Below are 19,685 nucleotides of genomic sequence, written 5' to 3'. Positions count from 1 at the left end.
GATCCATTTCCAATTTTGAAAAACAATTCTGCTCTGGCAGGAGATCAGTTATTCTCAAAATATTCAGAAAGGGACTTTTTGTGGAAGTTGTGAGTGGGAAGGAAGGGTAAGGTCAAAATTGAACATTCCTAAAACTCCTTAACTATTGAGTCACCTTAATGACTTGCCAGCACCCTGAAATCCTAGAATTCTTGACCTCTTGAAGATCAACTTCTGAGTATGAGGGTTATGTCGGGATTTTGTAATATAATCCATGGGATATTACTGCAGCAGACTATGGGGTTGTCTGACACTTTACATCTTCAAAATGCATTATGTCATCTGAGTCCTTAAAATTGTTTACTGCCACAAAAAAATACTTCACCTTATCAGTAATATCATTGAAGTTAAAAAAGAAAACAAAGATGAAAGAGTGAAAATGAAGAGAAAAATAATCGGTAAGGAAAACCTCAATGCCAAATGCAAACTAAATGTATGACAACATCTCACTGGCAAAGATTGCTCAACATATTTATTTATGACACTGGAATGGATCAGACTGACAAGCTTCCTAATGCCTGTTCAGTGGCATTAGCAAGTGAGAAAATTCTAGTAGAAAAATCTGGAAGTTTATAGAAATTAAGAGAAAGAAGGTTAGAAGACTGGATGCTTGGAAGATCTTGCCTATTTCTTGGTATGCACCAAACTGATTCTTCAAGAGCGCCAGGTTTTATCTTTCTGATGCATTGTAAGACACTTCAGAAAAGCTACAGTTCTGTCTCCCAGCTCTCCTAAATCCTGTCAAACATAATAGATTAAAATTTACTAGTAATAGCAGAAATGTCGTGTATTTCAAAGATACATGATGTTACAAACATGGAAATAATGCAATTTTAATGAAACGAACTTCGCTTTGAAAGTTTTAGGTAAAAATAAACTGTTTTGATAAAATTTATGTCCTACTAAAATGAGGATGTTGAGTAATTGCTAAGTTATAGGTTCAAGCAAGTTAAACTCCTTTGGCCTCAGTGGGTTTTCAGCAAGGGCATGTGAGCATCTTTGCCCCATCATTAGTAGCAATGTCAAGGGTTACTTGACATTAACAAAGTCATATGACTATACAAAGACAACATCTGCAACTTATTAGAGTTGTACAGTAGGAGCATGTTTTACTAATAAATAGGGGATTAAGCCTCAGGGGTGTAATAGATCATCAAAACTGCAGTTCATGTTTGCTCTGTCTGATGAAAATTTTATCTTTGGTTTATCAAATATCTTTTCTGCTATAAGTGGAAACAAATTTATTTAGACTGGTCAGTAAAAACAGTAAGAGAAATAGTGAGTTTAATATTTGGAAATATTTGTCTAAAAGACTAAAGTCATTATATTTTTAAAGGTGAATGGAATATCAATAGAGTTGCTAATATCATTTCCAAAAAGTGAGCTTAAAATTAAAAAGAGCTTACATACCTATTCCAAGTCAGCTATTCAACTTGTGAGTAATTTTATGAGCACTGTCTTTTCATCTGAAAGATTTTGCTTTGAAAAGGAGAGATCAACTGTTACTATGACAATAAGATAATTAGAATTCAAAGATTTGAACTCACCATTCCATTTATGGTGGCAGTATTGCTTCAGCATGAATCAGCTGAAAGTAGCTGAAACAGGTAGATTTTGTTCTGGTGATGGATAGTGTTGCACCACTGCAAATGAAGAAATATGAGAATTTAATGAAAAAAAATTGAAAAATTGGTGGGAAAAAGGAATTGCTTAAACATATTAAATGACATCCACAGAAGAATTTTTCTCATCTTTGCTGATGTTAAATGTAAGTCCCTACATTGGTGTGTCCTGTCCTGTTGACAAGGTTTCCTTAAATATTCCAAGGAAATTATGCCAAGCAGACAACTTGTTTTTTCTTACCCCCTTGTCCCCCAGTCTAGTCAGACATTGGCAGAAATGAGGCAATGATGTCCTCATTTCCTGATGCCTTTTGATTAATTTCTCAGGAAGATTGTTTCTCCACATGTAGAATATATCTATGTGTTACCATCCTTTTTAAAAAAATGGAAGTACAATGTGCATGTTATCCTGCAAAAAATTCTGCCATCAGGCAGATGGAAGGTAGAGGGGGAGTGAGAAGTTGTAGGAATTGCGAAACTCACATTTTTAAAATTACCAGATTTTAAATGTGCAGTTGAAATAATCAAAAACAATAACTTAAACATTGCAGTATAATTTAATTAATTTACATTGAGGGCAGATGGCATCTCCTCTTACTTGCCACTTATACACTGAGGCTGTAAATACGTCCAACAAGAGGCTAACAGAGACCCCAACATGGGCTATTGTATATTCCTCCTCTAGTTAGCCCTTCTCTCCTCTCAATAAACTTGATCTGCTTATCCCTGCCTCTCTTGCAAAACAAATGGAAATTGTCAAAGGGAGGAAGCTAGATCTGCTTAAACGCAAGGCAGCACCAGTGGAAGCACTTACCTCCTTCAGTTTTGGGAACTGTGTGTTTTACTCTCTCCTCTGGTCACTCACTCCAAGTTGTGGCAAATTGAACTGCAAATACAACTTTGAAGCTGTAGTCCTCTTAACAGAACTGCAATGGAAAAAAAGACTCAAACTAAATGTAAATTAAAACTGCTGCTAATTTAGCATCAAGTGCTCAGTCAGCCCCACAACACCTTGCTAACACAAGCATGCAGCACAGAGCTCCCAGGTGCAGAGACAGTGCTAGGACCAGGAATCCCTGCAGACCTGGACCAAGGCATGCATGGATGGAGGCAGGGATGAGAGCTGCCAAACAACTGTTATTTTCTTTTGGCTTGGCTTGGCAAAGCAAAGACTGTCTGGATGAAGAAGGGCCCACTGCTGTGTTCTTGGGAATGTGCTTCTCTATTTCTCTGATCTTTCCTCTCTTCAGCCAAGTTTTCCATCTGGTGACATACACAGACAGGATGGTATTTTTTCCTGAGAACAACTAGATGATGTTATTTCATACTAATTTTAAAAAACAACAGTATCCAGTATAATTCTGTGAAATGCAGTGTTGAACAGTATTGCTTTATTGATCTGGAGAAATCAACTATAGTAACCTGTTGTTTTGTTTCTTTCTCAGTTCTCCACTGGCATTCGATTTTCTGTTCAGCATTTTGAAAATGCAGATTTCAGTATCAACTTTGAGCTGCAAATAAAAAGGTTAGATATTTTATCAAGAGCATGGTCAATTAAATTATTAATTCTTATTGGCATATGAAGTATATATGTTATATAATAAGTATATAATATGTTTATTATATAATAAGGTCCCTCTTGAGTATCAGTAATTGTTTCAGGGTCTTTCCAATGGTAGCTTATGTCAGGAGGATTTTTGAGGTTGGAGCCTTGTTAGCTGTTAGTATAATAAGTCTTATTTCTTTAATATTCAGGTTAACTGATTTTGGTCAATAATCCAAGGATCTTCTATAGATTTTCCAAATTCGAACTTTGTTTTCTACTTCAGAATTAATAAACAGTAATCACTTTATAACAAAGGTGAATATGTGCAAATATACCATGTTCTGAATTAAAGTAGACATGCTTTTCTTCACAAAAATTTAGAAAATAAAAAAAAGCAGTTAAAATCTGCTCAGCAGGTTTACTGGCATGGAGAGAACTGTTTCAGTTTGATGCAGGTGAAGCTTTTTAATTTTTGCATTAGATTCCTCCCCATTTGTGGGCCTCACATATTAATACTGTAGAATCTAGTGTTTTATGCTGAGCAGTACTTCTTCCACAGGGACAAAAAAGCACAGAGTGGGCTGAGTTAGGATAACAGCAAAAACAAACCTGGGACTTTTTCAGTAGGAGCAGGGCTTCTGCTCCATCTGTCCTCATCAAATACACACTGGAGTTCTGTATGGGGCCCTCTCTGCCCTACACACAGAGACTTAATTGCTAATGTCTGGTCTTTAATGAGGGCCTTGATCATGTACATGATGGTAAATAACTGAGACATTTTAAATGTGTAAGTCATGTCTTCATAATGTAACCCTTGAAAGGAAAGGGCATACAGAAATTCAGGAAAAGCACAGCAATGCCACAGTAGTCCATTAGGTGCTCAGCCCTCTCCCTGGAATGTGCCTGGGGATCATGCAAGCCTGGACATGAGCTCCTCTAGAGAGAGGCACAACATTTACCTTGTAGGTCCCCTGTCCATGCCACTATCCATTTCCTAATAGCAAGCAATAGTTTTAAATGGTTATCCAAGGCTCATGTCACTACCCTTTTCATACTGTGGGATTGGAAAGGTAGAGCTATTGGATTGTTAAATCTGTCTAGGTAATAAGAGTTGAATGTAGGTAACTGTTTTAAAAAAGTGTCAAGAATTTCCTGAGGAATAAGTCTCAACTTCAGTAGACAGTAACATCTCATGCTTCCTCTATGAGTGCGACTCACTAAAATGCAAAGGAAGGAAATGTGTTGGGCTACAAACTTGTAGGAAAATGCTGAAGAACACACAGCTATTTAAAAAACAACAAAAAATGAAAGAATAAAAGAGGAAAATGTCTTGCATAGGGAATGTACCCTACAGTTAAAACTCACTGCTTTATACATTCATTCACAAGCAGCAGGACAGTTTGTGTGTTTCTATGTCCTTAGTGAACAGGTAAAACAATCCTAAAAGAAAAAGGGAACAGAACTCTGTGAGGCAAAAAGAGGAAATTGCCTAAATGGAGGCAAGAATATGTTTCAATTTGAGCCCTACTTTAATTCATTCAAAAGAGAGAACTTTAATTTGCTTCAAAACATCAAGTGGAAAATGAATATTTTGGTTTGCAAAACTGAAATTCATTACTTATAAGAAACAAGCTAGAGGCTGAGTTGTGTCTTGAAATCTGATTCCTTTTCTCATGTGCATGTTGCTATGCAATTATGTACCCCTTAGAGAGAGAGATGTCTTGGCACTTTTATTTAAACTACTTTCTTCTCTAAAAAAATGCCATAAAGCATGAACAAGGTTTGAATACCAGATATATATGATCAAAATCTATATTTTAAGTCTGTGGAAAGTAGGATGAATATGCAAATTGGATAGCAGCTTATTCTAAAAAAGTAGTGGCATAATAATTTTTGTAATTCAAACATTTTTTGTACATTTATACTCAATGGCTATAGAGGATTACATTAAAGTTCAAATAACATTTGATGGGAATCTGCATTAATTTACAAACAAATTAGAGCTGCTGTTAATTTTAGCAATCTGTAACCAGAAAGCCTGGATCAAAGCAATGTTGCTCTTTACTCCTCAGGAGTCAGTCACTGGGAATGCTGACCTCCTCTGAATGCTTCCAATGGACTGATGCTACCCAGATGTGATAACAGCAAACTGGGACAGCAATAGAAACATAGTGTTCATGGATCAAAGAGGACCACACTTGACTGAAAAAAAAATCCAAATTTAGTGTTGTTAATCCTATAATTAAATAAATTCTAATTCTGTAATTACTTCACTATCTTCATGAATTTGAACCTGCAAACCTTTCTCTATATGTGAATGGGCTATAATCACAGGAGTAGCCTTTTGAAGAAAAACTACCTTTATTAGTAAGGATTTGCAATAAGAAAAGACAATGAGAGCTCTAGGTTTTAAACACAGAGATCTATTTTCAGATCTCTAAGTTTCAGAACTACTAAGTGGTTTTAAAAATGTAAACACTCTGGATAGGGGAGGGAAGAAAATAAGAAAATGAAAGAAACACTTGACCTCGGTTCTTTTTACCCAAAGACTCTGTCATGCAAAAGTCACAAGTTTAAAGTCATAAGAATAAATTTTATCCTAACAAAGCCTGTCTTCTTTATTAACACTGCCTTACTCCAATGAATGAAACAAACTTCTATTATATAAAGATACTTTTATCCATACAGAAAGCCAAGTTGTACAAAGGAATTTACATGATATTCTGAGCCGTATAAATTTGTATCATCTTATTCATAATCACAGGATTCTTCAAAAGAAGCTTGAGTTGAAGATATTATTAAATACGTGATGAGCTCAAATAATATCCAACTTGAATACCAGTGTCCTACAAGACTAAAGAGTGGCAATAAGAATCCTATTTTGTAATATGTCCAGTGGGCCTTGTGTATTGAGTGATACGATAATCTAGAGTTCTGATATAAAAACTTTGTTAATACTTGTACATATTTTTTCCAGTTCTAACAAAATAAATCCCACCAGCAACTTAGTGAACCTCCATATCAACATCAGTGCTGTGGCTCAAGTACAGATCAGAGGGTAAGTATTCAACTATTTCAACTCGTTATGGTAACTACTTTTTTACAGAATCTTTCTTCATATGATAATTCCAGGTAGTGAATCTTTTGGCAAATTATAAACCCAAATGCCTTATCTGTCTAGGACACCTGAGTCTTACCCCTGCAAGCCTTTCAGAATGGAGACTTGTTGAGTGTCTGTGCGAAGACAACAACCTAAAGAATCTCACATTGCAGTAATACCAGTCAGAGCCAACATTTTATTCAGGCATTCAAACTGTGTTACTAATATAAAATGCCTGCTCGTATGTGTAGGTCTTCTTGTGCAACTAGTTGGACACTTAATGCTGAATACCAAACAGAATATACTGCTTTTATGGCTGGAAATGTGAAACACATTATGGCAATGCATGTACTAATAGAGAGCAGAGTAACACCTTTGGAGAAAGGATGAGTAAGAAATGAATTATGATAAACTGTCCATTGACACAAAGTATACCAAAATTAAATAAGCACAGGATATAATCAAAGATGATCATTTCTATATCTGTTTTCATATACAGCTTCATTTTGGAAATTATACAATGCAATTAGGTGATAATTGTCAGCTGAACATGAGCCAGAAGGCCAATGGCATCCTGGGTTGTATCAGACATAGTGTGGCCATTGATCAACAGGCATTGATCTACCCTCTGTACTTGGCCCTGGTGAGGCCATGCCTCGAATGCTGGGATCATTTTTGCTCCCCTCACTACAAGAAGGACATTGAGGTACTGGAGCAACTCCAGCAAAGCAAAGCTGGTGAAGGGCCTGGAGCAGCTGAGGGAACTGGGGGTGTTCAGCCTGGAGAATAGGAGCCTCAGGAAGACCTTGTTGCTCTCTACAGTTAACTGAAAGGAGGTTGTATTGTGGTGGGAATTAGTCTTCTCTCCCAGGTTACAAGTGACAGGATAAGATGAAGTGGCCTCTAGTGGCAGCAGGGGAGGTTCAGTTTAGATATTAGGAAAATTTTCTTGTTGCTAACAGAACAGCTAGAACTTTTTTGAGTTGTCAAGCACTGGAAAAGGCTCCTCAGGGAAGTAGAGCTATCACTATCCTGGGAGATACTGAAAAGAAGTGTAGATCTGGTACTGAGGGACATGATTTAATAGTGAACTTGACAGTACTAGTTTTATGGTTGGACTCAATGATCTTTAAGGTTTTTTCCAACCTAAATGATTGTAAGATTTTATAAGAATATTAGAGTACCCTGTAAAGTCTTGGAACAAGACTCCTATTCTGGCACCCTGGAGAAAGTCAGGAGGATGTCTTTGTAAAGCAAATAATTAGCCCCAATGATTTTTGTCTGGGATATTATATTTCCTGCATCTCCATTTATGAACCTACAGCTCAAAGAAACTTGTAACCATTATCAGCTCTGCAAGGGTTGAACAGGAGCTACAAGGCCCAGATTCACTTCCACAGTCAGGCCATGAGGCTTGGCTGATGCAAGAGGAGTAGATGTCTCTTATGTGATGCACTTCAAGGGGCTGCCTTAGATGTAAACAAATAAAAAATGTGTTTATTTATGGGCTTTTTCATTTATAGAAATGCATTTATTATTGTCACTTGCAAGACAATATGGCTACCTAGTGCTAGCAATAAGTTAACTTTATTTTGCAGATCACAGAGAACATTCTTTCTGTTCTAATACTCAATCTATCTCCTCCAATCTAGTCTAATATTCAGTCTAAATCACAGAGATTTTTAAAGGATTTTTCACTGTATTTTGTAAGTGTATTCCAGGTTAAGAAGACCCTAAAACTAGTCGGGTGGAAAAAAAAAGGCTGGTGATCAAAGACTGTGTGTATATATGTTAATTATTTTATTTCTGAAAAGGAGCACTTGAAAGACAATATGTTTAATAAGAACAGATGTGAGAATATTATTTCATTTCTGTAGTTAGTGGTCATCTAAGGAAATGAGCTGGATAGAAAGAGAGGTGAAAAACACAAAAGGTGTAATACAAAAGTAGAGATTGAGGAAAAAATAATCAAAGGTATTATTTAATGGGCTGCAGATGTGTGAGAAAGTGTTGGGAGCCAGTGGCTGCTAGGTGTTGCTATGGGTGAACACCCAGGCTAGAGACCGTCTGGAGTTTCAGACTGGAACAGTTATGGTTACATAGACAGAACTTCCCAGTAAGGGTTGCTTCCAGTGGTGTGGATTATACTTTTTTAGTGACGTCTCTCCTCACTTGAATAAAAAAGTCTTGCAAACTTTTTATTCTTTGGAGACTCTTTGGGAAAAAAAAGCTCTTACTGTGCCATAGTGTGTTCTTTTTAACAAAATGTTCTGTAACAGGTAAACAGATAAACCAAAAAATGACCACAAAATCCTCAGTACTTATGAGCTTGGTGATAAGCAGAAAAAGTTGCTTGAATTGCTGCCTGCAGTTCTAAGAAACAGGTTATTAAATACAGAGGAATTACTTAATTGAATGATTTCCAGCTTCTTTCCTTTTAAGTATTTTAGTTTTCTTATTAGCTATAGCATTCCCAACTGCTTTGTTGACATATTTTGCTAATTACTCAGAGATGCTAAAACATGCAGTTCCAAGGGAATTGCTCACTATTTTCTAGACAAAAATAAAAGAGAGACTGTGTCCACATTTGGACTGGAAAATATCTTGCATTAGTTTCTTCCAAGAGCTGCACAGAGTAGAACTGGATGCATTGTACATTTTGCTGAGGAAAAGTAGTTATGAAATTGTGCATATGCATGCACGCAGATTTACTTGCACAGTGGAACCTTTCTTTTCTGTGAGAAAGGAAGAAATCTTCTTCAATATCCTTTTTAAAAGAAAATTAACATTCCTCCTTAGATAGTTAAATAAGCAGAAGCTTTGATAACTTAAATTTTATTATTATGCTTACCATTTTTCATCCCTAAAAATGTAGGAGTTTAGTATTGTCATTGTTATCTACCACTGCTGAGAAAGCACTAGAGGAATGAGGGATTCAGGAAGGAAGTAATGTGGATTGAGAGGATTTGGAGCTAGCAGAATTTTTATTGTATATCCCCATATAATCCCTTTCTGTGGGTCATACTTCATTTATCTTATTTTTCAGTACTCTTGTTTCATGATAATTGTCACCTAAAAGTCTAGGAAAAATCCTTGTCTAATAAATCATTCAAATGTTAAAAATATTTTCAATTAATTTTAATTTTTTAATTATCTTAATTAAATGCAAAATAAAATAGTAAAAATAATGGATTTTTTTTTATTTGGCATAATTTTGCTTCTTTCATGTCAATAGCAGAAGTTCTCAAAATAACTGTACATTCTGTTAAAATAAGTGTTCTTATATATGCTACAATAATTTTAATTTAATCTCTAAATTTATACTTTGTGTTTTGTAATTCCATGAATAAGAATACTACCCTGGCAGTGCAATAGAAAACACTCAGTTTTGAAACCTCATATCTTTTTTTTGTCCCTGTACAGTTTCTGATTTGCAGGTTTTTTGTGGTAGATTAAGGGTCTATGTGTTTTGGCTTTTGTAACAACACCCTGAAGTTCCTAATCTCCAACAGCAATCAATAATTAAAATTCATATTGGAAACAATATGATTTGTGATACTTAGGCTAAGTACCTAATCAAATTACTTTTTTAATTAATAAGTTGAGCTTCTTTTATTATTAGGGCTGGCTTGTGAATTGGTCCTCGGGCACTTGTTTGTTGGAACAAACTGCTGGCATTTTGAAGTCAGGGGAAGTATTAAGAGTTAGCAGGATATTCCAGAATACATCAAATTTCACAAAGAGTTGTACTTCAGCTGGATGGTATTAGGCTGTTCTTCTCTGGGATTTCTTGCTGCTTTTAGAAGCTGTATACTGTAGAAAATTTTCTTTCTGACATTTCGTTCATTATATATGACATAGGAGCTGTAATTGAGAACAGTTTCTTCCAATAGTATTTTTTCAGCATTTGCAACAAAACCATCCAATCTTTTCAAGGGGAAATCTGGAGTAGGGCTACTGCAAAGTGATTAACATCAGTGTCTAGATGTCCATCATGTTATTCAAATTCTACACTTCAAAAAATTAATGATTGTTTTTTAACAGTTTTCTGTTAGCAAAAGTCCAGCTTGGCAGAACTTTTCTTTCAGCTAAATGCTCCATAAACCAGCAAAACTGAGTGAGAGTTGACCCTGGCAAAGAAAAAGTAATACAATTTTAGCACCAAGAGCTACATGCAGTACTTGAAAGTGACAGATGTCTGTGCCAGAACTAACTTACCATGCTAGAAGAAATTCTTGGGGTCTGATTTCCCAACTTCTGAACACCTGAATGAGGTTTAGTTGGCATCTGAATGGGAGCAGTATGATGAAATTCCAATTTTATGGGAAATTAAGTGTTTGTGATTTGAATAAAAACGTTAACTAAATTCTTAAGGTCAGATAGAGAGGAAAAGGAAAAATAAAAAAGCATCTGGAAAGATGTCAAATATTAAGTCACAGTTTTCTTTGTTTATGTTTTATTTATGTGTTGCAAGTTGCAACAATATTTCAGGGAATGCTTTAAGTGCCACTTTGTTCGCAAAGCAGTTGGAAAGCCTGGAGCACTCTTGTAGACTTCAGTCCCAAATTCTGTTTCTCACTACACCAGTTTTCATCATGATTTTATGGAAGTCACTATATCTCTGTTTCCCATCTGTAAGATGAGATAAGCTACCTTGCAAGGATTTTAAAGGAATAATAATAGATGTTATAGAAATTTACAGTCAGAACAGTTAAAGAAATCTATAAAAGTGTATTCTAGGAAGAAAGATGCATAGCATTAAATACCTACAGGCTTTAAATGGAAATAGAAAAATACATTTATTTACTCTAGTTTTGTGGATAGCGTATTCAGGTATCTCACCAGTGAGAATTATATAAATGCCCAACAGATTGGATTCCTCTCTCCAAACAGAGCTACACCCTTTTCTGGAAAGGACAGTCCGTTACAGGAAGCATGACACTAAACACACACCCTCAGGCATTTGCAAGGATTGGGTAGTATTTTATGGAGACATTGTATTATTCACCTCACCTAATTGTAATTAATGTGCCCAAGTAACAAGCCTTTGAGAGCCCAGTTTTTTATAGTGGTCATCATTTTTTTCTAAAACTAATGCAATCAGTCACTGATAACAGTTACTGTTTTAACCTGGTTTGTATATTACAGAGTGTCTCACCCCCCAACAATCATTTTTCCACTTCACAACTGGGAACCCAAAGATGAACCTACGAAAGAAGAAGAAGTTGGTCCTTTAGTAGAACACATCTATGAGGTAAAAATTACATATGTTGACTCAGGACCTCACGCTGCCGCCACTGAATTCCTGATGAGTTTGGTTTATTGTCTTTATCTGTAGCTAGATAACGCCACAAATGTAAATACTCTGACTTTAGCACATGACCCAAATTTAATCTGGGAATTCACAACCCCATTATCTGTTCATGTGAGTGGAGGAGATATCAGTTTATGCTAGGAGTTTGTCTTAGATATTTAAGGGATTTATAAACATTTTGGGTGTTTGACAAGAATTAAAAACAGTCCTTAAAAGTTCCTTATAATCAATGTCAAATATCTTCTCAGTAGAAGCTGTGCATGCTGTGCACTGGAAAAAATGTTTTCTTTGACATTTAGCTAACTGAAAAAATAATGTAGACACGCATGTAATTTGTTACATCAGAAAATTTTCTGTTGAAAATAACTCTTAATGTCTGAAGTACACATATTTTTACCTTCTATCTTTGTTGGATTTTTCCTATGGATGATTCGTCAATTAAAAGAGTTCAGCTTAGAAAAAGGGTATTGTGTGAACTACATGGAATAGAAGCCATCCTTAGAATCTGATGGATGGCCTTTATTCTAGAGGGTAAAACAGAGGGCTTCACATATGGTTATAATTCACAAACTTGCACTCAAGAAAACATAAGCAACTGAGCTTAATCAGCAGTGTAAGATTACAATTTGCATGACATACTAAAGTGTAGTGAATACAACTGTAAAATACAAATTATCATTTGTGAATTCCTCATCTTAACATATTTCTTTAAACTGAAAAATACTTAACAAATCATCCTGTCTCAAGCATTTGGGTTGTTTGTGAAACTGTATTTGTGACTTCAAATATATTAAAATAATTACAGTGATCAGTTACAGTTACTAAGGAAACCACTTACATGGTTTATATCAGAAAAGCATAAAAAAGACCAAGCAGTCTCCCAGAAGATGTGAGATTGAAAGGCTTTTCATTTAGTTGTAACTGAAGGTCATCAGTCACAAAAATTCTGTAAATTAAAAAAAAAAAGGAGGTTCTCACATCTCTACAAACTTTGTGTAAAGTCAATGGTGTTCAGCTTTTTTAACTCTTCATGTTCAGTGACAACACATGTCCAGACTCCTGTTGTCATCAGTTATTTTCAAACTGTAAACTGATATAAGGAAACTATTTTAATAGCCTAGATTTAAAAACTTTTCTTATTTCTATCTTTGCTCATTTTCCCCAGAAAAAAATAACATCCTGGGATATTAATTTAGGAAAAGTAGTTCCTTTACTTCTTTTGAGTAAATTTAGATTGAAAGTGTTGAAAATACAGTTCTTAACCAAAGAAGCTAGTTAAAGTTCTGCTCTACCTTCTTGTGCCCTGTAATGTGATTTGTATGTATTCTGAAGTTTTGATTACTATTTTCAAGTATGATCTGTTATGTTTCATTGTTCATATTTCGATGGGGTTTATTTGCTAGTGGTTTTGGGTTGGGATTTTTTTATTCTTTTTTAGATAATTTAAACTTTTCATATGTAGGAAAAAATGGGAAAGGTTATGGATTTCTTGACTACAGACTCAGACAAAAGACTGTTCTCTCAGATTTGCCATTGGCTTTGTGACTAATGTGGAGAGGTTCTTCTCTCCAACCTGCCATAGATTCTGTATCAATAAAATGATATTAATAATCTATACATCCTTCCCTAAATACTTCAAGGCTGTGTCCACTAAGAATTTTAAGATATCTGAATGATTGTTGCAGTGTTTTTTATTGTTATTTACTGCCTTGAAAAGTACTGATCATATTTCTTCAACAGCTGCACAATATAGGACCAAGTGCCATCAACAATACAGTTCTCCATGTTGGTTGGCCTGTGTCCAGTAGAGAAGAATTTCTTCTTTATATTCTTCACATTCAGACACATGGACCATTGAACTGTCAAACAAGCTCTCCTATTAATACAATGCAAATAAAGGTAAGTATTTTATTTCCATCCTTTTTCTGCATTTTGATTGGGTTTTTTTCCCTCCAATTCACAATGGATGGAACTTTCTTAGGAATTTTTAACAGTCCAAGATCATTTTCCTGGGCTAGAAGCAAGCTATAGATAGTCTGTAACATTTCTAATGTGAGTGTTGTGTTGCTCAGTACATATTTGGTTTCTTTACTCTTTATATGACATAAAGGGTGTACTCCATACTGCTGTTGATGATGATTATAACAGAGATTTTAAAAAGGTCCCAATACCAACCACTGAGGAGCACCACACATCACCTGTCTCCAACTGGACATTAAGACTTTGACCACAATTCCTTGTGGAATGTGATCACACAGCCCATTCATGATCCCCTGAGTGCTCTGTCAAATCCATGTCTTTCCAGCACATAAACCAGGATGTCATCTGGAGCTGTGGCAGATGCTTTGTCTAGGTGCAAGTAGATTAAGTCAGCTGTTCTTCCCTTATCCCCCAACACTGTGACCCCACCATAGAGGGCCACCAAATGTGTCAGGCACAATTTGCCTTTAGTGAAGCCGTATTGCCTCCTCGTTTAATATGTGCCTAAGCACAGTTTCCAGAAAGATCTGCCCCATGACTGAGCTTGACACAGAAGTGAGACTGACTGGTCTGTAGTTCTGCAGGTTTTCCTTTTTCACCATTTTTAGAAAAGGGAGTTTGCTCTTTTCCAGTCAGACTGCCACAGCTTTTCAGATATGGATAGTGGCATAGCCAGTTCATCTGCCAGTTCCCTCAGGTCCAATAGATGCACCTCATCAAGTCTCATGGACATGTGAACCTCCAGATGCTTTAGATGTTCTTAAACCTAACATTCTACTTAATTCTTAATTCTTCTTAATTCTCCCTTCTGTGATTTGGGCAGTGTCCCTGGAGTGTTTGCCAGTGAAGACTGAGGCAAAAACGTCATTGAGTACCTCAGCCTTCTCTGCATCCTGGGTAACCAGGTCTCTTGTTTCCTTCTGGAGAAAACTTTTATTTTCCCTTTTCTTCATTTGAGTATCCATAGAAGCTTTTCATATTGTTTTTAACATCCCTGGCCACATTTAATTTTCTTAGGGTTTTGGTTTTTCCTAATCTGATCCCTGGCTGCTTGGACAATTTCCTGTTTTAAGATCTATGTTTGTGATGGCAGATCCCCTCAAAAAGAGCTTGGTTTGGCTCAGAGTCAGAAGATTAGGCAAAATACAGCTCTACTATTATCCCCTCAACAATAAGGTATCCAATTTATTAAGCATGACAGATTCCAGATTTTTCTGGAGTAAACAACAACACTTGTCAAGTTTAAGCAGTAGCCTGTTAAACATCTTTCAGGGAGAGCTGCATTACAAGTGCTAAAAATGCTCTACATCTTTTGCATATCAGAAGGGGTTTGAGTTTGGTATATTCAATGAAAGGGGAGACAACTTCTTTTGTGATGAGGAGTGTTCACAACCTAAGGAGCTACAAGTCAAGTCTTTAATTTAAACAGACCTACAGTACATACTTTAAAAGAGTAAAGAAAAAATGATGTCTACCAAATACAGTATGGCTAGAGTTTTGTGTTTTACCCAGGAGACCAGAGGCATTGGAACTCCACTTTTAGTTTCTTTAGAGAAAGAAAAAGCAAATGAGTGATAGGAAACAGAAGATAGAAAGTGTCTGTCCATTTTACACCCAAAGTACAGCAAGATTGGAGACAGGGTTTTTTTTCTACATATCTTTTCTACCTAATTTTCACCCTTTTTTCAAAAGTGGTGAGGAGGAAGAAGCTAAGGTGCTGCATTTGTACTTGCAAGCCTAGCTTTTCAAACTCACTGATCAAATCAGGTTGCAAGTACATGAAAAGGAGTTCAGCATCCTCCCACCCTAGCCACTGTATTCTGTTTAAGATTGATTTAAGAAGCTGGGTAGAATACTGCCACAGTTCTTGCTGATATTATCAAGCAATGTATATTTTTTTACTTTATTTATTTTATTTTTTAGTATGTTCTTCCTTCTCCTACTTGAGAATGATTGCATCTGTTACACAAAAAGACTAAATTCTTGTGAAGCTTGTGAGAAATTTTCCTGTAGCAATTGTCCATCTGTTGTGACAGAATATGGCTTTAGATGCACAGTCATTATGGCAAGAAGTTAAATATCCTTTCCTTATTTCAGTTTTTCAAAGCATTGAACAGCATGAATACACAAATCAGGTTTCAAATATGTAATGCTTATCTACTTCAGATGGCAACAGAAAGCAGAGACACACTCCTTCAAGTTTTGTATAAACAACAAGATGCTTAGCTCAAATTTCCAAATAAGGCTAAGGACATTAAATGCCTGACTTCTCTTGAGTATCTGAACCTACCTCTCTTAGGGCACTGACACATTTCCCCTTTGCAATTACTCAGATTGTTCTATTTCAATCAAAGCAGTATATTCCTCCCCACTGCTGATTTTCTTGTCTTGTAAAAAGGTTTTCTTTGAGCATTGTTGTCTAGTCCACAAAGTCACACATGGGAATACTTTGTTTAGGGACTTTTCTGTAGCTTATCTTTCTGTGAAGGCAATGAGGGATGGGAAAGGATGATAAAATTATGAATCTTGAAAAAGGTGTAAAAAGGAGCAAAAGTACTTATCAAAGATAGAGAATGAATTCCAGTGCAGAAAAACTCAGAACTCAGTACACTAGGACACTTCAATCTAGAAAAGAGGTGACTACGCACAAATATGATCCTCAAAATGAGTAGTGGCAGGAAGAGCGTGGGTGTGGATTGACTGTTTTCTGCCTCTTCCTGCACAAGAACTGGAACATCTAATGAAGCCTGGAGAGACAGATTCAAAACAAGCAAAAGGAAGTGATGGTTCATGGTGGCAGGTCTCAGGTATCTGGAACATGTGGCCAAAAGGAAGCAGTCAGGGTTGAAAGTTTACAGGATTCTAAGAGGAAAGTAAACAAATTCCCAAAAGAGAAGGCCAGTGAAGATTAGTAAATGAACAAAAAATTCATATAGATAAGGAAGTCCCTGATCTGAAAACATTTGGAAGCTGAAAATTATTAGGAGACTGTTTTGTATGCATGCCCCATTCTTACTTCCTTCTTATTCCTCCTAAAGGCAGCTGTGATGAGAAGAGGGCCCAGTTAGATTGCCTTCTGGCATGAGAACATATTCCTGATGTTTTTTTTTTTCTCACAGACTGATGGCAAAAAGCATTTTTATGAAACCCGTATCTGTAAATACCACTGTGGTAGAATACACAAACACACATAGCACATTCTCAATAGCTGAGCACTGCAGTACCACGAGTGAGGCATCTGTCAGGGAAGCAGTGAAATAGCAGCAGAAATCTACCACATGCATAAGGTACATCCAACATGAGTGGCAGGAGCTAACCCCTTCCAGAGGCACTGTCTCCTCATGCTGCAAAACTTACTACTGTGTTTAGGGCTTAGTCTTGGGACAAAGTAATACCATCCAATGCATTGCTCTTGAATGGTCACCAACCTCTCTTGTATAATTTTGTGTATAATCTATTAATATAATATATTATATATAATATTGATGATATTATACATAACATTAAAATATGCGGAATGGAATGGAATGGAATAGAACAGAATAGAATAGAATAGAATAGAATAGAATAGAATAGAATAGAATAGAATAGAATAGAATAGAATATGTAATCTTTGTGTAAAAAAGTCCTCTTCCAGAACATTTCTGATGGAGTTACACAATACAACAAAGGCCTGGATAGAAAATGAGAAAAGCAAAACAGGGTTTTGAAATGAGAAGTGGTCTGGAAACCTGCTCACAATAATAATGCTCAGGAGAAGAAAGCTGTTTGAATGCAGTTAGGAAAAATGGTATGACCCAAAAAATGTACCCCCGAAAATGTAGAATTGTGAGTTTCTTTCCCTTATCTTGTTCTCTCCAGTTCCCCCTATTGGTTGTGTAAATTCCTCCACCCCTTTCCCCCTGTCTTCAAAAAGGACTGCTTATCGATACCTCTTCCTCTTTCCCTCCTGCAACCTCACCCTGAAGGATCCCAAGAAATAGAGCTGTAACTGCCATCTCAGCAAAGGGAAAGAGCTCGTTTTTAGGTTCTTCTTTGACAAGCTAATCTATCTCCCCTGTCTCCCTGGCTGCTGCAGGGTGGACAGTAGTGGCAGAGAGGCAGGGGACTTCAGAAATTATAGCAGAAAGCAGTACAGTTTTCCATGGCAGGGAAACTGAGACAGTCCACTGTAGTTAAAGGGAGAGAGATCTAAGATAAAGTATTGTGTGCTAAATATGTGGCATTTAAAATAGCTACAGAGACAGATTGTACAGTTGAGCAATTCCATGTGACCAGCTCAAGAGGAATAAAATAATATCTTTAACCTGGACATCTAGGCCACTAGACAAATTCTGCTTTTAAATGGTTGCAGGAGACACGTGTTTTCCCTTAACCACAAAGGGCTGTTTTCGAACCTTTGCTGAAACAATTCACTGCTAAGATGCTAACACTCTAGGATCTATGAGAAAAGAAAAATCTTCTAGTATTCAAATTGATCTACATATATATCTATTGTGATAATGTATTGAGGGCTTCTTTGCAGGCATTTTACTATATTGTGGGGTTTTCTTTAATTTGTCATCATTAAAGAAGTCTATATGCTGGTGGAAGAATTCCGGAAGGAGAGTTTGCACGTTACCACAATGAGAGGGAGATATTTACTAGCTACTTAAAGGCTCCCTTATTGCAAATAAACAATGCTAACCTCATGAAGCAACAGAAAAAAAAAGGGAAAAAAGAGGATTCTTTTATTTTTCATGGGTTTTCAACAGTTAATGAATTATATTATCTTTCCCTTTGTAGGATGCTTTTGACTGAAGATCTCAGACAATGTCAGATGTTTATGTTCTTTTTATAGCATTAAAATTTTAATCAGATAAATGACACAAATTTTGCAAATCTAGTACTACACAGCATTAGTGTGTGAAGGTTTTGTGTGTTTATTGCTATTCTCTTCCCTTTAGTGCTACAACATTTATTAAAATTACAAACATTTTCTTTAGGATTTTGTTTAAGATATTTTGTGTTTAGAGGTTAAAGGAACTGATAAGAAGTATCTGATGCAGTGCTTTATAATTTGATGTCCTTAAGGAATAGCTGTGGCTATATTTAGTTGAGTTCCTGTTGAGATCTTACTGTAAACTTCCATGTATATTTTGGTTTTACATGATTGGATTGTTATAAATTAAAATGTATCTTTCCTTCTGCAGCAGTTGGCTCTAGGAGTTATATAAGGCTTCACAAAAGAATCCATTAATTCCCTGTTTAGAAATTAAAGACAAACTGCCAACAAAAAGTAGTTTTCAATTGGAGAACAAAAATCTGTAAATACAAAGCTGAAGAGAATGCATTTTAATCTGAGATTAAAAATGAATAAGCTGTTGCATTATACAAAGTTGAGCTGTTAGCAAAACAAATCTGTAACATATTTTTTATATGATCAAAAATTGTGTTGCTTGAAGTCAGACTTCCTTATTTTTCTAAAACTGATAAAATTATATTTCATTAGACAGATTCTGATCTGAACTAATGACTAAACTACTGTGCAACAACTCTGAATTTATCCTGTTATCTATATCAGAATTTACTCCTGAGAGTCTAACAGAATTAAGTATAGCAACAAAATTACATCAGTAAAAAGTGGAGAAAAATGTCTGCTGAAATTCCTATGACTGCACAATATTTTGCTGTGCTATTACTCACCATGCTCCTAGCTGAAGACAGTGTATTCTCATGATTGTGCTGTTCAATTGAAAAAACACTGTTAATCCAAACTTCAGCACCTCTGAGACAGGAAGAAATCTGTTACAGCTGTTCTATGTGTATGTCATTTCCATTCCCATTTCTCTCTTTGCAGTTTGCTGTTCCACAAGACACTCCTGAACTTGCTGCTTTTTTATATAATTCCACAATTTCTCATTACATCAGGAGAAGAGATGTCACAGTGGCAGAACCTCACAGGAAAAACTCTGCAAAAATATTGGTGAGCTACCTAAAAGCTGTATATGGGGACTGTGCAGGGAAAGGTGAGACTCGCTACAGGCCAGGCAACTGGGACAGTTATCATATTTTTAACAATCCAGACAATGCTGGAGCAATAGA

General features: G+C 36.0%; 1 protein-coding gene across 1 annotated transcript in view; it reads left to right on the top strand.

Moving 5' to 3' along the window:
* Positions 1-19,685, top strand: part of ITGA8 (integrin subunit alpha 8) — a 107,522-nt gene that overhangs the window by 62,876 nt on the left and 24,961 nt on the right. Inside the window, exons 22-26 of the mRNA XM_005518772.3 lie at positions 3,107-3,186; positions 6,185-6,265; positions 11,456-11,561; positions 13,362-13,520; positions 19,441-19,566. Of these exons, the coding sequence (XP_005518829.1) occupies positions 3,107-3,186; positions 6,185-6,265; positions 11,456-11,561; positions 13,362-13,520; positions 19,441-19,566 (552 nt within the window). The remainder of the gene's footprint in view (positions 1-3,106; positions 3,187-6,184; positions 6,266-11,455; positions 11,562-13,361; positions 13,521-19,440; positions 19,567-19,685) is intronic.

Source organism: Pseudopodoces humilis, chromosome 1, assembly GCF_049639895.1.
Source record: "Pseudopodoces humilis isolate 2021_Gansu_Grassland_sample_001 chromosome 1, ASM4963989v1, whole genome shotgun sequence".
In the NCBI taxonomy this organism is placed as follows: Eukaryota; Metazoa; Chordata; class Aves; order Passeriformes; family Paridae; genus Pseudopodoces; species Pseudopodoces humilis.
Note: the sequence above shows the minus strand (reverse complement) of the source record. Positions and strands in the feature narration are given on the sequence as shown.